This window comes from Sciurus vulgaris (assembly GCF_902686455.1).
Source record: "Sciurus vulgaris genome assembly, chromosome: 12".
Lineage (NCBI taxonomy): Eukaryota > Metazoa > Chordata > Mammalia > Rodentia > Sciuridae > Sciurus > Sciurus vulgaris.
The window spans coordinates 64,293,943-64,311,632 of NC_136473.1; the positions used below are offsets into that span (position 1 = coordinate 64,293,943).

Genomic DNA, 17,690 nt, shown 5'->3' on the forward strand with positions numbered 1-17,690 from the left:
TTTATTATTATTTCACAGCATGGGCGATTGAACCCCATGGTGCTCTGTCATTAAGCAACAACCCTGTACCTTCTTTATAGTTTAAATTTTTGAGACAGTGTCTCACTAAGTTGCCCAGCCTGGCCTCAAACCTTCTCCTCACTCTTAAAACTATTCAAAAAAAAACATTTGTAAACATGTTTCTCCCATAGCTACGCCTCCACCAAAAAAAAAAAAAAAAGAAAGAAAAAAAGTCATTTCACCACTCTTTATCTTTTGTAGCAATTCCAAATATTTCTCATAGCAAGTCAAAAACAAAAACAAATTATCTCGATTATGAGTGAAGAAAGCAAGTGCAGGGTAGAAGTGATTTACCATGGATTTGCAGAGCCAGGGAAGGAAACAAGAACCCTTCAGTCCTATTTCTTTCTAGTTCTTTGGCTCTGATTATTATGTCTGGTTTGAACCAGATGCATTTGTTTAGAGCTTTCTCACCAGGTTACACAAGAGGAATCACCTGAGAAACACCTTTTTAAAAAAAGCAAAGCCAGTCCTCAAGGTGCTGAATTCTGATCTAATTTGTGTCTCTAGACAGAGCTGAAGTTTGGAAAGCACGAAGCACCCCAGGGGTGCAGATGTGGCCCAGGCATCCAGCCATCCAGCCTTTGTTCTCCCCTCCCCTGCCCCTCCCAGCCCTGCCCCTGTGCCCCTGCAGGGCTGGGGCTCCCGCCAGGCTTTGGCACTGAGCCACTTAGAAGATCTGAAGAGATCTCCTTTTCCCCTTGGCTATTATGTTCAGGGGAGTGCTTTGGCTCAAAAACAAGCTTGCTTCTTAAAAAAAAAAAAAAAAAAAAAGAATTATTTTCCCACATTTCCCTGTGAATGGTCAAGGAAGTGAGAATATTTTTCTTTTTTTAAATTTACTCAGGAACCATCTGGCCGTTTTGGCAAAACTGTGGAGACCCTCAAATGCAGCCTTTACAGGGATGCCTGGTATGCCCCCCTCCCTTTTAACTGCTGTGTTCCAAACACTTTAATTTCATTTATATGTGCTCCTGCAGAGTCAGGAGCTGGAAAAAGACAAGACGGGTACAAACCCCCTAACATCAGTTGCCTAAGTCAAATGCTGATCACCCGTCCCAGTCATTCCTGAAGGGAATGCTGGATGGCATAACGGGAGGTCCCAGTTCAAGTCCTGCTTCTGATCACAAATACCAGTTGGGGGCTCTCTGACTAGACACAGGTGCTGGTCAGGGGCATCAGGGTGACTCCACAGTAGCTGAAGATGTTGGTAGCTTGCCTGTTTTGCTTTAATCCTATAGCAGGTAGGGACCCCATTACTCCCAAACCTGCCCAGGTAAAAAATCTAATGGCCACCCAGGGCCACTTTTCTCCTATTTACCTTTCCCACCCCCAGGTCCTTTCCCATGATTTTGTGAGGATTCAGTGAGCAGGCATGGCACATATGACCCGCAAGGGACTGGCACCCAAGATGATAGGTCCCCTTGCTGGCCCAGCCTCCCGCATTTAAAGATCCCCTGACATATGCAACTAGGGGCCACCATTTCTCAGGTGAGGCAGAGGACAGCTGTGTCAGAGTATTCTCAGTGTTCTCAGCTGCTTACAGGAAACACAGTCTCCTGGCCCCACCCCTGGATTCTCCAAATACAAGTCAGAGGTTCTGGAAATTGTCATTTTTAACAGACACATGGGCTCAGGCTCCTGTTAACCTAGAGTCTGTTCTGCCAGCCTTCAAGGAACTGATCCTTTTGACACCCAGGTGAGTCAGGGCCTCTCCTTCCACTGGTCTCTTGGAGAGCAGTTGTGGATTCCTACTGGGTTCCCAAGGATGTCTCTGACACTGACCATCACTTGCTGTACCAAGTTCTCAGGCTTGGCAGGAACTCCAGGAATCTCCTTCAGGCAAGGCAAAAAGCAAGGAGAAACCAACCTCCAAACACACAAACGATAAACAAGCTGGGGCTTTTATTTACATCATAGGACAAGAAAAGGATACAAAAGAAGCCTCTTGGTGAGCCAGTAAAGGGAAAGCTCTAAAATTTAATTCTCTGTAGGGTGTGGTGCTTGATTCTAAAAAAACTGATGAAAAAGAAAAGACAAAAGGGTAATTTGCAACATAATGCAAATTCTTAAATTCAAAGAACTGATTATGAGAACATTCTGGAGCCTGCCCATTATAGGGGAAATGACCACACAGGCTGGGAGAGGGTTTGAAGTCCATACTTGAACCTGACTCGCAGGACAACACCTGTGAGCTTTCGACATTCCTGAGTTAATTCTTAACCAGGGCCAGATATGCTTGACCTTGCAGTTTTTCCAATTTGGGATTTGGAGAAGAGCTCTTCCTTGGTAGACTTGCCAGGCAAGAAAAGGCCCCAGCAGCCCTGGTCTCTTCTTTGGACCACACTTCCATTTCCCTGCATTCACTTCCTGTGACCAAAACCCCACACAGGCCTTGACTGTCCTTCCTTCAGCTCTGGCTTTTCCCTCCACTTAGGTCGGTCTCCCCTTTTCTCCCATGCCAGTGTTAACCAGACAAGCTATAATAATCTCACACGTGTGAAACGTGCTATTATCCATTTTCATCATTTGGGCTAAAACAAGATTGTTTGCTCTTTTCCTCACAAATATTAATGATGCAGGAATTGGGCCCTGGTATATCTTCAACGTGAGTCTCCAGAAAGAGAAGCTGAGTCCAGCTTTATAGCTACCACTTTCTCTTCCACTCATGCCTTTTTCTGTCCACCTGTCTGTCTGTCTCCCTGCATTTTCTACCTCCTGGTTGCACTGGATGGGTGAGGCAAGAGTGCGAAGGTCTCCTGGGGCAATGGGTTGCCACTGATCTTGCAGACAGAGCAGAACAACAGTTCTGGGCATCCTAGAAGCAAACCCACACCACAGGCCCGAGAGGGGTTTTAAGCACCACCATGGCACCCTTGGCCACCCAACTTCCTTCTGCCCCTACTTAGGGCCAAAGGCTCTGCCCTTTTGAGATTCCCCACCACTGAGCACCCAGACCTGGCTCCTGACTTCCATTGTTCTCTTCCAACATCCTTCTCACCCTGTTCTACTTCCTTCACACCTGTCTCCTATTTAGTGGGTTCTTCTCTAAATCGACATTTTCATTCCCAGGTTTTGTGTCTCCCTCTCTCTTTTTCTCATCCCCTGTGTCCCAGGACAAAGCACCCTTCATTGGCCTGGCACAGAGGAGCAGCTGAGCAGTTGTCGGGAGGGACCTGATGCAGCTAGGAGGTCTACAACAAGCCAGTCACACATTTGTGGGGTGAGGGTGAATCTGGCCAGCTCCAAACATGTGGCTGAGCTCGCCTGGGCAGGACCAGGTACAGCCTCTCAGACTACCTGCCCAGCCACCCAGTCTGTGTCCAGACTGCCCTTCCTCCTTCCCTCATTGCCAGCTGCACATCTATGCAGAGACGGGTGACAGCAATGGGTTTTTACCTACTTTAAACAGTCATGACACAACTGTGAACATGGTTTTCAAAGCATCACAGTATTTCAAGAGATTTTTTTTTCCTTCCTTCTTCTCAAACCTGTAATTAAATTCCTGGTGACAGAGTGGTGGAGGAAGGAGATAGGGGGAGAATAACTTCAGAAATAAACAGCTCTTTTGCTGCTCGCAGAAGAGAGGCAGCCCAGGACTGTGAGCAGCCTGGTCAGCCAGGACCTCTCTGCCCAAATCTAGCAAACTCTCTGATCCCAGTCAACACGTTTTTCCTGCTTAAAATCACCATTTGCTCAAATCTGTCAAGTGTCTGTCTCCATCTTTGCCCCTGCCACCTTCATATGAAGCTCTCACCCTTACATGAAGCAAATTAATCCTAATCCCCAAACCTAACCCGGCCTAATTCTCTGCAGGATTGACTACTGGATCCACCATGTCCAAGAGATGTCAAAAGCTCAGCAGATGGCGGGAATGGCCCCATCAGAACACTCTTCCAATTCAACAAAGAAAGACATTTTTTCTCTTCTAAGTATTCTGTGAGTTCAAGTCTGAAATGCTCCTGGGTTCTCACTGTCCCCAGAGCAGAGGCTTCTATTCCTTCTTGTGGTGCGTACCCTAGTGGCTCTTGTTAGCGCACAAAGGATACCACGCTGGTGGCTACTCCAAAAGGGGCAGAGTAGGCCGCTGCGAATCCTTGCAGGCCGATGACTATATAGCGACATCCTTTGGTGATGACTTTCCCGACATTCTGTTTTAAGGAACAAAAGGGAAAAGCAAAGGGTTAGGTTAGGCCACTTTTGAATTCCATCATGAACCATGGTGACACACAGGAAGAGTCATTTAATTGAGTCATTATCCTCAATCTCCCAGGACAAATAAGCAAGTTGCCACGTTTCCATATCTCTGGTGCCCACAACCACATTGGAACATGGGGAGACTCGGAACAGACACCATCTGCTTGCAAAGTGTTTACAAACACAATGAACCCAAACCCCTCTCCTCGTCTCTGTTTCAGCTAAAAGTTACCGGAGCATCTGTAGACCAGGTCAAGTTCTCCTTCATGTGCCTTATCTGAAAGCCCAGCCTCTCTGTCCTCTCCCTATCTGACCTACACATTTGTTCCTTTTGTGGCTTTATCCAAATACTACACACATGTAAGTCTTGCGTTTCCAAAAGAGTCCTACACTCCTTGAGGGTAAAAACCAGAAAACGCCTTCTTGGAATCTTCTCCCTCCGTCTATGCTGGGGTTGGTGCTGGACAGAGGACACCCAAGGGATTCAAATGGAATTGCAACAGAAAATAGCCCAAGGGCTAACATTCATTGCACTGTTGTCCCTGGTTGTTCTCTCCCCACCACCTAATTGTGTCATCATTCTTGGTGACATCTGTGTCCACGTAACTGACCTGAACTTTATCTCACACACGTTGTCTCTCAGTCCTATGACCTTCCCAACTACAATAAACACACCTAGAATTCCTGATCCTGATCACAAAGCTTGCTCTGACTTCCAGTGCTGATTGGCAAACCCCATCATACAGTCTGGTAGGCTGACTTTCCACACGCAAACTCATACAGCTGCCTATCAAGCCTCCCTGCCCTCAGCAACCTCCATACATTAGATGATCGCACTTCTCTCACTGCAAAGATGAGACATCATCGAGGAACTTGTTCACCTTCTCACCATCTTTATAAACCTACTTTTACCTGCCCATGGTTTCTTGCCCCTGCCACTCCTGCCTGTGTGACAGAGGAAACAGCCCTCTTCTGGCAAGGTTGTTCTCTTGAACTTGCTGTCTCCCATCATGCCTTTGGCTTTCCCTTCTCCAGCATCATCCTTCCTTTTTCCATTGGATCATTCCCAGTAGCTTACACTGACATTCAAGTGTCACCTTGACTCCACAGCCTGCCCCAGGGCTTTGCTCTCCTTCATGCCAAACTAACTGAAAGAAATACCCACATACTGTCGCCGCTTGACACTCCTTATTCCCCCTTGCTCTGGCTCCTACCTCTATCCATTCAGGGGCTGCTTGGTCATGGCCTTCTCCAACCTCCATGTTATCTGATCTAAAGGATAACCTCCTGTCTTCCCCCTCCTTGACCTCTCAGCAGCTTCTGACACACTTTGTAAAATAATCATTTGGCCCTACTGACTCCACTTTCTCTTGGTTGTCCTCTGCTTCTCAGGGAGCTACTTATTTCTTTTACCAAAGATTAAAATGTTGAAGGACTTCAGTTCTCAGTCCTGGATCCTCCTTTTCCTCTCTCTGCCTTCCCCCTGCTACCTATAATCATGACTTAGGTTGTGTCATCTATTTCTAGGACTTTATCTCTAGGATGCTGATAACTTCTTGGTTCAGACTCAGATATTCAACTCTACTTGAGATCCCTACTTCTTGAGGTCCCATGATTCCTTTGGCACATATTCTCCCTCCTTGCACCAAACAAATAAACCTAACAAGCTATTGGCTTGTCCCAGATGGACTTTGGCCATTGGGTTTCAACAAGAAGAAAATACAGAGGAGTTAAATTTATCCAGATGGTAAGATGCAGAATAGAAATTCAATCCCAAAGAAATCTTACCTCAAAGCCCATTTCCGTAGCCCTCACAGCATACTTCCTTCTGTAATGAAGACACTGTGTTTACAGTTAACTGTTCCCTACTGAGAGTGAATGCCAGCCCCATTTTTTACTTAATTGTCCTCACTTTCAGCTTCCTCATTTTTACAATGGAATTATGTAGCAACTACCTCATTAGGTTCTTAGAAAGATTAAATGAGCTTATTCGAGGAAAGCACTCAGTTTCTGTTTTGTTTTTTGATTTTTTTTTTTTTTTTTGGTGGTACTGAGGATGGGACCAAGAGCCTAGAGCATGCTGGGCAAATGCTCTGCCACTGAGCTGTGCCCCCTAAGGAGAGCACTTAGAATTATACCCAACATGAGCTCCAGCAACATGGGAGCCACAATGTCAGCTAGTATAACTGTAAAATAGCATTTCCTTCTTCTTATTACATAGGAATTTAGGTGTGTGTTGATGATATGTCTATCTAAGATACTTTGTTCTTTACAGGAAAGTTTCTTAAGAGTATAATTTCCTACCATTTCTGGCTTACTTGGGCCTTCTGTTAATTACGTTTCAGATTCCCCTACAATAAGAGAGTGAGGACAAGAATTCTATTGCCCTCATCACTGTACCCCTAGCATGCAAAAGGATCCCAGGTGTTTTCTTTGGTACCTCTCCAGTTACATGAGGAGCTTTGGGAAAACCAGGTACATCTATGTCCTCTCTAGACACTGCTTGCCTGGACACTGCCTAATTAATTTCTCAGTGAGACACCGGTGTGCACATGAGCACATGTATGCACTTTGTGTGTGTGTGTGTGCGTGTGTGTGTGTGTGTGATGTTGCTAAGAGATACACTTCTATAATTATGTGATGATGATAACAGGAGAATTTTACTTATATGTGTGAAACAACAAAAACCATGTTCTCTGGGAAAATGTGATCCTTTATAAACAATGCCACAGCATCACAATTGCCTGCCTTAAACTTGACATGTTTGGTCTTTGTATATCCATTTTCCTTAACCTGATATATTTTACATTGCTCTGTTGCTTCATCTTTGCAATATAAGGTGGGGGGGAATCTACTAAAGTAGTTCATTAATTGGAACACTGTCAAAACACAGAATTGAGAAATGCAAAAAAAAAAAATCAGCCTCCATTCTAATGTCATTCAGGGAACAGATTTAGGATTTTCTTTCTTTCTTTTTTTTTTTTTTTTTTTTTTTTTTCGGGGATTGAACTCGGGGGCACTTAACCACTGAGTCACATCCCCATTACTTTTTTGTATTTTATTTAGAGACAGGGTCTCACTGAGTTGCTTAGGGCTTTGCTAATTTGCTGAGGCTGGCTTTGAACTCACAATCCTACTGCCTCAGCCTCCTAAACTGCTGAGATTATAAGTGTGCACCACTGTGCCCAGCTGGGATTCTTTGATCTGAGTAAAATTAATCTCTCAGGCACTAAAGGAACATGTGTGTGCCAGGCTGAATAATGGTCCCCCAGATGCCCATGTCTTAATTCCTCAGAACAAGTATATGTGACTCTATTACCTTACATGACAAAAGGGATTTTTTTTTTTTCCAGAAGTGATTAAGTTAAGGATATTGAGATGGGAAGGTTAGCCAGATTATCCAGGCGACTCTCATTTTTGTGGTGCTGGGGATGGAAAGCAGGGCCTCATATATGCTACACAAGTCCACCCATATGAGTATCCTTATGAAGAGGGATGTAGGAGGACTCAGTCAGAAGGCAATGTAATGAAGGAGGCAGAGGGACAGAGAGAGATTTGAAGAATCTACACTAGAAGCTTGGCAGATAGAGGAAGGGGGCTTCTGGAAGCTGGAAGTTGGAAAGGGCAAAGAAATGAATTCTCTCCTGGAGTCTCCAGAAGGAAACAGCCCTGATGATTTTAGTTGTGCAAGACTAATTGGGACTCTGGCCTCCAGAATTGTAGGAGAATACATTTGTTTGGTAGTAAGCCATGAAGTATATGATAATTTATTACAGCAGTCATAGGAAACTAATACAGGTAGGAGGACTTTCTGGGGGCTTGTTCATATTCAATCTATCCCTAATGATGCCCATTCAGTTTCCAAAAGGAAACCATCTATCTTCAAAGATCACTTTCTCTGAACACAAAGGTCATGTCTTCAGTTCTGAAAGGCAGTCAGGACCTAAGCACCAGCCTGCAGTGAATAGTCAGTGATTTTATTCTGAGTTAGAACTCACTTACAAACCAATCAGGAGCTGGGTGCGGTGGCACATGCCTGTAACCCCAGCAACTCAGGAGATTGAGGAAGGAGGATCACAAAACCAGTGTCAGCAACTTAGGACCTAAGCAACTTAGTGAGACCCTGTCTCAAAACAAAAAATAGAAAGGGCTGGGGATGTGGCTCAGTGGTAAAGTGCCCCTGGGTTCAATCCCTGGTAACAAAAAAAGAAGAAAAAAACAAAACAAAGAAAAACCAATCAGGAGAAAGAGCCACCTCTCCTCTACCCTCTCAGATGAAGGTAGAGTTACAGAACCCTTGCCAGGTGCCTGGTAGAATCTAAGACTTCTTCATGGATTAGTGAATTTACTCTCACTACCACCCTATTATTATCTTATAGTACAGATGAGAAGATTGAGGTATAGTCTGACATCACACAGCCAGTAGGTGACCAGGTACACCTTTCTTGCTTGCGTTCTTTTCTTTTTTCCCTCTTCCTTTTTCTTTTTTGTGGTGCTGGGGATTGAACCCAGGACCTAACACACACTAGGCAAGTGCTCTGCTATTGAGTTAAGTCACCAGCCTAAAATGAGGGGCCATTTCTAATGGTCATTCCATGCCTTCTATTTCCTTTCTCCAACCCTCTCCTAGCCACATCATTAACAAAATTTGACTACTTTTCTTACCTACACCTCCCCTTGTTGTTCTCAAGGGTATCTGGGAAAGGTAACCTGTATTTTTTGTTTTTGTTTTTGTTTTTGTTTTAGTTTTCTAAGTTTGCAATGCTGGGAATCAAACCTGGGACCCCATATATATTAGGCAAGTGCTCTACTACTGAGCTACACCCCCAGACACAAAGTGTTATCTTAAATTAAGTTCTGAGGGGGATCTCCTTCTTTCTTTATGCCAACTGCTCTGGCACAGGAAAGGGCCAGGCCAGACTCAAGTCCCAGCTCAGTTGCTCTCTGGCTGCATGTCCTTGAACAAATAGCTTAACTTCCTTCAACTCCAGCCTCCTTCGCTACAAAACAGGGATAATCACAGCTTTCCAAGGTTGCTGAGAGGATTCAGAGGTACTAGTATAAAGTACAAAGCAGGGTACAGGCACCCTGGAGGAGCACAGCAAATTATATTCCTTCCTCTCTAATGCTCAGCAAATAGCATTTGAACAATAAATGCACCATATGCATGCTATTATCACTACTTAAAAATCAACTGGGAACACTGATCTCCAGAAGAGTCCCAGGAACACAGGCTTCCAGAAGGCTGGGCCAGCTCAGCCTTAGGGTCCAGCCCCAGGAGGGACTAGGCGGGCAGCCTGAGAGTGTGAGCCACTCTTTCATGTTCCACAAAGGCAAACACTTCTCTTTAAATAGAAGCAGGAAGGGGCTAGGGTGAGGGATCTGAGAAGTTAACAGGAATAGTAATTGAAAGAAAATGTGTTTGTTAATAATATGGAGCTATTTGCACATCATTCTTTATTGTACTGGACCCTAGTAAGAAAATGTCATCTAGTGACCAAAGCAGGTAAAAATCATCTACCATATTCCTAGGTGAGCCTTAGTTATTCTCATGGCTTTTCAGCAAAAAGAGGTCGCTGTTTTCTTTCTCTTTTTTGGAGCTTGGAACCTTCTCAGTGGGCTCTGAGAAAGTGGAACATGAAATCTCTCTTTTGAATTCTAACATGGGAATGTCATCTCCTTTGGTTTCTTGGATCTACTGAACTAGTGTGTAATCCTCTGGAACTTTCACATGTACACTTCTCTGTTCCTTCCACCACCGATAACATCCCTTTTCTGTCAAAAAATTTTTTTTTAATTCAGGGAAAATTCACATAACATAAAACTAACCACAATTTAATGGCATTTAATGCATTTACTTTTGTTTAGTTTCAAAACATCATCATCATCATCCCAAAAGGAAAGCACACACTCCATTAAGCAGTTATCTCTATTCCTTCCCCTAGTTCCTGGATTCTATTTCTCTGGCTTTACCTATTCTGGATATGTTTGAAAAATAGAATCAAAGAAACACTGTGTAACCTTGAGGTCTGGTTTATTTCATTGAGCACGTCTTTTGAGCAACATCTGTGTGGCAGCATATATCAATACTTAATTTCTTTTAGTGATTGGATGATATTCCATTGAATATACAATCACACTTTATTCATTCATCCACTGATGGAAATTTGGTTGTCTTCACCTTTTAGCTATACGTAAATAATGTTTCTATGAACATTTGTGTATAAATATTTGTTTGAGTAACTGTTCTCAATTTTTGTTGTTGTCATTATATACCTAGAGTGGAATCGCTGGATCACAGAGTAATTCCATGTTCAGCATTTTGAGGAACCTCCAAATTGTTTTCCACAGTGGCTGCACCATTTTACATTGCCATCAGAAATTGTACAAGGGTCTCAATTTCTCTGCATGCTCACAAATATTTGTTACTTTATGTTTGGATTTTTTGTTTTTTTTTAACAATAGCCATCCTAGTAGGTGTGAAGTGGTACCTTGTTGCTATTTGGTGAATCTTAACTAATCCTTCTATGTGCAGTGTTCACTTCACCATGATTTGAAGACTTCCCTGGATTTGACTCATCCTCATCAGGAACTGCTGAGCTCCATGCAGCTCCATGGTGGTGCTCCAGCTATATCAAGTCTCTCTTAGAGGCTGTGGGTCCTCTAGGGCAAGGCTACATTGTTTTCAATTTTGCATTTCTAGTGTAGGCACAAAGCCTGGCACAGAGTGAGTATCCCCAAAACATCAAGTGCCAACCCCTGAGCTAAGGAATCCATATCCTCAGTCTACCAGCTAAGAGGCAAATGGTGGATTCTTTGCGCTCAAGATTAATCCTAGCACAACCTGGAGACTTAAAGTTTATTAAAACCTTATAGTTTTAATTAATATATTTTACCACTCTCTGCTTGTATACTGCTTCCAAAGCTGTGGACATACCTTTCAAGAAAATGATAAATCTAACCTCCCAGCGTGGAGACTGAATGACGGAATGACTTCAGGTTTGATAAGAGATCATTAAAGGACACAGATAACTACACAGTAAATCAGGTGGAGCACATGGCCTTTGGCCAGGACACAGTGAGTTAGTTTTGTGATTCTTTTCTGGTGACCTTATCTAGACCAAGGGAGTAGGGGCAGTGGCAGCTCTCAGCTGTTTCCAGGTAGGGGGACCTGGTAACTGACTTTGGGCTTTGATCTTTGGGAAGGATTCTGTCATTCAATGCCATATCCATGTTTTCTTTCACTCTCCTGACCCTCCCTTCCTCTCCTCCAAGGCCCAGAGTATAGAAAAGTAGACTCAACAGGTGCATACGAACTTGTTGAGCATCCAGGCCCTGGAAATAACCCTGGGCTTTCGGGAGAATAACCCAAACATTTCTCAGCTAGTGGGATATCATGGTGAGGATGTTGCCAGAAAACATGAACTTGGCTGGAACTCCCTACTTCCCAACTGGGTCACCTCCTCCAAGTCATCTAACTGCGCCAGAGCTTTAGTATTTCCATCTATAACAGGACTGATTCCTGTCCTGCCCAAGTAAGTTAAGAACCCCTTGGGCAGACCCTTTGAGAAGGTTATCCACCCGCCAGCAGACGGGTAGCGGGCATCACGCGACCCCGCGCAAGCCGGGCTCCAGTACGTAACACGACCGGCCTCGGGCGTAGGAGTGGAGCTGAGCAGGGTCGCAGGGCAGCCCAGATAAGCTGAGCGGTGACTGACCATCGGCCGGTCCCTCCCGAGCCCCGGGGCGAGAGACGCGCCAAAGCCCATCCCCGCTGTGACTGTGCAGGGGCGCCGCGGCCCCGACCCCGCGGACAGTGGCAGGCGCAGGTCCCTACCTTGCCGTACTTCTTCAGCTTCTGCCGGTACTTCCTCCTGGGCTTCTCGCCGGGCGCGGGCTCCTCCAGCGGCTCGTAGCGCTCCGGGAGGACCGCGAGGTGCACCCTGCGTGCGCTGCGGGCCCCCGCGCGCCGCCCGCCCGCCTCGCTCTCCGCGGCTTCGTCCCCGCACTCCAGGTGCTCCAGGATGGCGTCTGTGTCCTCATCCCTCTCTGTCCGCGCTCGTCCTAGGGGTCCACGGAGCGGGAAGCTGTTCGCCGCCTTATTTCGGAGCCTGGCTCCCACGGTCATGATGTCTCGGCCCCTCCGACGAAAGTCCGAGCGCGAAGAAGACAACCTTTGCTCCCAGTCCGCTCTCCACACCCGCCTCCCTCCCCAACCGGTTCCCGGCGGGGGACTTGGGTCACAGCGCCCCCTGGCGATGGGGTTCGGGATTGCGGCGGCTTCATCCGGCACTGACCTTCCAGGCGGAGAGCCCGACCGCACGCATCCCACCTGTAGGGGAGAGGGGTGCAGAATAAACAAAAGGTCAGTGACAATGGACAAGGGAACGCGTTCAACCGTACTTGCAACGAAATTAATGAACCCCAGACAATGACTCTTTTTGCCTGCGTTCAAGATTATGATAGAGATCATTAGTGAAGATCACAGCGCTAGCGAGGGTGTGATGAAATGATCATGATAATGCGATATTAATGGGAGTGCAAATTGTCAAACCTCTGGGAAGTCTTCAGAAAATGTTTTTCGAGTACCAAAATAGTCCATATTTTTCTAAGAAGTATTTAGAAACACTAGTGTGTCCAGTGTTCATCACAGTGACACACAACGAAAAACTGAAGGAAGCCAACAGGGTTGGGCAAGCTAAATTCTGGTGCATATGACAGGATCTGTAATAATCCTTAAAAATCATGATTTTTCGTATATCACTCTACGAGATACGCATTGTCAGTGTACTATGAATATCAACCCCCTTGAAAAGTCTGGAGGGGTGGTGGTGGTGGTGTTTTGTTTGGTTTTGGTACTGAGGATTGAACCCAGGGGTGCTTCACTTTGCCACTAAGCCACATCCCCAGCCCTTTTGATTTTTGATTTTAAGACATTAGTGAGGCAGGCCTTGAACTTGCAATCACCTTCCCTAAGCCTACCCAGTCTCTCGGATTACAGGCAAGAGTCCCTGCTGTTTTGTTTATGAGCCAGTGTCTCCCTATGTTGCCCAGGCTCAAGCCATCCTCCTGGGTCTGCCTCTGGAGTAGCTGGGCCTACGGGTGCTGTCACCAAGTCCAGCTTTTACCTTCCTTTTTATGTGGTCAAACGTCTCTGAATTCTGGGGAGTACGGAAATAATAGTAACATAACATTAATTTAATAAATATTTTAACATTAATGTTGGGATAAGTTTAAAAATAATTTGAATATCTTGGTATAAGCACATGAAATGTTCATGATAATTTAGCATATTAGAATACAAAAAAATTAGTTTGGAGATTCCAGCTTAAAATGTGTAATCAAGTATTTAATTCAGATTTATACTGGTCAAGTAAATCATTTGATTTAAATTATATTTAGTATTTTAAATACACATAAGCTCTGTATGTAAAATATAATTATGTAAAATATAATTTCACATATATAATTCAATTTAAGGTGAAAGGATACGAAAATGTTTATGATTTACTGTATTTAGAAGAATTACATAGGTTCTTGTTACATAGTTGAAGTACTTGAAGAGAAAGTCAAACATTGTTTGTAAAAATTGCTTAAAATATTTAACAGAATTAAATTAATTAAATGGTACCCTCAAACACACACACACACACACACACACACACACACAGAGGGATTATGAAATTATTAGATTTGTAAATAGTTTAAAACAATATGGTAGTTGAATTTTAAAAATCAAGGAGATTTGTGGATCTTTAATTTCACTAAAGCAACTATTAATTTGTAAACAAATAGAGATCCTCATAGTCCCTTTTCTTTGTATAAAATGGACCTCAGAGACCCCCAGACTGTTTATCCAATGGAGACAGAGGTGGAGCAATGGTGGGATCTAAAATGTGTTTTATCCATACAAAATACTGTTCAAATATCACAAGGCAAAACCCTAGAACAATTGAAAACTAATCTCCAGATTAAATCTCTATAATCAGTGACTGAGCAGGATTCAAGAGGTAATCAGAATCTATCCTCATGTCTTTCCATTGCCCTTTTAGAATTACTCCTCCCCAGGGCTTCCCTAGCTCCTAGGTGAAAACTTAGACAGTCATATAGTTTTTCTTCTTCCATTGAAGTAATAAAAATTCCCAGTGTTGTAAACATAACCTCACTTTATATAATCTTAAATCTTCTAATGTTCGATTCCATGTAATCCTCAGAAACTTGGACTCGATTTAAAGTAAAGCCTCTCTCCTTCCTCAGGCAGCACCTTTAGTGAGCTGTCTGTTATGTATGTGGTGGTGGTGATGGGGTCGCACAGTTTCTCTTCTGTTCTGCCTCACCTAATGCTTCTTCATTTCCCAAACTTGTGAAAGGGTTTCTGAACCCTCTAAGGTCAAAACAGAGAAGAGACCAGAAAGCATTCTTCCCTGGTGTTGTCCAGGTTGCCCTCCCATCATTAGGGCATGTATTTGAAGCTGGCACTTTCTTTCGTTCTTGCTAGAGTCCCTTGTTGTCAACGTTCTACACTATTGGTCATGACCCAGCAAATGTCCTCTAATCCCCGATTGCCCGTACCTACTTCAATCCCCAGAACCTCCATGTTTCGCTAATGCTATGATCTGATTGTTTTCCCCAACAATATATGTGCTAAAATTCTGACTCCCAAAGTGATGGTATTAGAAAGTGGGAGGTAACTAGGTCCTGGGGCTGAAGGCCCCATGGATGGGGTTAGTGCTCTTATAAAACAGGTCCAAGAGAGACCTTCACCCCTTCTGCCATGAGAATCAGGAAGAAACCGAATCTGCCAGTACCTTGATCTTGGACTTCCTGATCTTCAGAATCATGGGAAAGAAATTTCTGTTATTTATAAACTATCCAGTTGGTGCTATTTCAATACAGTAATCTGAACAGACTAAGAAAAAACTGCTTTTCCTATTCTGAGCCTGTGAGTCCTTCAAGATGTGAGGACAGGATTTGATAGGAAATTCAGTGCTTCCAAATCACCCAATGGCCTACAAAGCAGGCTGTAGTCCGTACCACCTTCAGTGGAACTCCACAAAGCTGTTGCCTGTAGTATAGTCAGGAGTTTGGAGCACTAGGAGACTCCACTGGAGCTGTTGGTTGTAAGGACACACCACCTTAGATGCCGTTTAGGAATCCTCCAAAACCCTCAGTTAGCTACAACCCTGTGCCATACCTGTGTACTAATCTGCTAGAGCTTCCATAACAATGTCATCATAGACTGGTTGGCTTAAGCTACAGAAATTTATTTTCTTACAGTCCTGGAAGCTAGAAGTCAGAAAACTCAAGGTGTCAGCAGGTTTGGTTCTCCTGAGGCCTCTTTCCTTGACTTGCAGATGGCCATCTTCTTTCTGTCCTCACATGCCCTTTAGACTCTCTGAACACAACTTCCTGGTGCCTTTTTCTATAAGAACACCAGTCTTAGTGGATTAGGGCCCCACCCTTATGACCGCATTTAACCTTAATTACCTCTTTAGAGGCCCTACCTCCAAATACAGTCACCTTCTAAGGTAATGGGGGTGAGGGTTTTCACATACAAAATTGGAGGGAACACAACTCATTCCATAACAACCTTTGGGGCTTCTCTGGCAAAACCCAGATACCACTGCCCTGAGACTGATATCCTGAGACTGGACCAAACACTGGTATTTTGGCACCAAAATAGCCAGCCCTGCAGAACCGCTTGCTAGCAGAAGCAATGTGAACAGTGGAAGCATGGCTTCCATCCACTCCTCCTTCCAGAACTCTTGGAAGTCACCTGATTAGCCTAAGCTAACTTGCTCAATTTCCTCCAGTCCCCAGGGGAGACTGGATCATGGTTTTTTGTTTGTTTGCTGGTTTAACCTCCTAGCCTCTGCATCCTAGAAGGAGGGAGGGGTGCCGAGGGACAATTCACATCACCACCCATTGGAATCTTTCTTAACTAGTATGAATTAGTAAATTACCTTTCATAGGAGCTAGAACATTGGAGAACTGAGATTCATGAATATGTATTATCTGTCCTTGAGTAAAAATGTTCAGAGATCTCAGAGGCTTAAGAACAATTGCTTATTTGAAATAAATTCCATAAAAACAGTTGTGAGTATTTTTCCATTTGTAGACATATAAAATCATTTGTAATACATGTGTGAATTTAGAAAGAGAGAGATAATATAATATATATGGACCTGAAGTTATACGAATTAAAGTTGCTTAAAATTATTAATTTTTTTTACAGGATAGATTTAGATGGAAGAAGAAATATAACTTTGGAGCAGAAATAAACTAAAATAAACTAAATAAGAACTAAAATTAAACCATGAAACATGATAATAGGTTTAATTTTCCAAAGGTTGCAACTTACGAGGATGTGTGTGTGTGTGGGGGGGGGGGCAGCTTTTAAAAAAAAGATTGATTGACTGATTGATTTTGTGGTGCTGAGGATCAAACCCAGTGCCTCACACATGCTAGGCAAGGGCTCTGCCACTGAGTTACAGCCCCAGCCCTGTGTGGCAGTTTTTAATCCCAGCTAAGCCTTTAGGTTAAACACTTTATTTTGTAAAGTTTTTTTTTTTTTTTTTAATTCGAGGCTTCCTCTACTAAATGTCTTTTAGTTTAAAAGGTGATCAAAATAGATAAAAGGAAAAAATTAACCTTTGCATTTAAGTTTTTTCTCAAAGTATACATCTATGTAAATCATGCAGGTCCTACAGAATGCAAAATTTGAAATTTTGAGCACAGCACATTTGTGTTTCACTTAAGGGTTATATTTCTGCACCAAAGAGAAAGGGAAAAGTTTTGAGGTAAATATAACGTAAACATAGGGTTACAGGTAAAGGTGTTAAAACTGAAATTTGCTACAATCATAAATCATGACACTTCCATATATTGTTTCTTGTGGAATCTGAATAATTTTAAAAATTATGTCTTGTTCCCAGAGAGGGCAACTGCTTCCTGTGGCTGTAGCAAGCATGAAAGGCTGACCATTGAGACCCACCAAGAGTTGGCTGAGCTGGGCTGGGCCGGTCCAGACCCCTAATTAGACTGTGTTCAAGTCTGGTTAGCCCAAGCCTTCTACCCTCGGCCCTTCACTGTCAAGGGTAGGGACTGGAGGACAGAGTCTGAGTTTTGGATCACCCACTGCACTACTGTGGGAGGAAGCACACATGTTCTTGGCTTTGCTGGCGCCTCTCCGGGTGGGGCAGCTTTCTCAGCATTTACTCTGGGGGTGAGGGATGTCTCTCAGGTCTGGGCAATTTTGTACTGGGTGCTTTTTTCAGAGTCCAGTCTATCCTGCCAGCCCACACACTGTAACTAAAAGCTTGACTGGCTTCTCCTTAACCCGGAAGAGGCATTATTAAGTGCCACGCTCACTTTCTGCCCACCTGCACCCAGAGCAGTGACTTGTGCCAGTGTGGAAACTGCCAGGGTCAGGA

At 43.9% G+C, this 17,690-nt stretch overlaps 1 protein-coding gene across 1 annotated transcript; it reads right to left on the reverse strand.

Annotated features, from left to right (window-relative positions):
* Window positions 1-1,946: 1,946 nt before the first annotated feature.
* On the reverse strand, window positions 1,947-12,463 carry LOC306642167 (required for drug-induced death protein 1). The gene is made up of 2 exons (XM_079107716.1): window positions 12,095-12,463; window positions 1,947-4,211 (listed from the first exon to the last, which is right to left on the reverse strand). Exons 1-2 carry the CDS (start codon window positions 12,383-12,385, stop codon window positions 4,092-4,094), a joined length of 411 nt encoding a protein of 136 aa, XP_078963842.1. The 5' UTR covers window positions 12,386-12,463; the 3' UTR covers window positions 1,947-4,091.
* Between the last annotated feature and the right edge of the window lie 5,227 nt (window positions 12,464-17,690).

Bases quoted from the DNA above. Each gene is read 5' to 3' on its own strand.
- LOC306642167 (XM_079107716.1), bottom strand. From the start codon at position 12,385: ATGACCGTGGGAGCCAGGCTCCGAAATAAGGCGGCGAACAGCTTCCCG. The intron at 4,212-12,094 runs GTAGGGACCTGC...TCCTTAAAACAG, and splicing joins AGCTGAAGAAGTACGGCAAG to AATGTCGGGAAAGTCATCAC.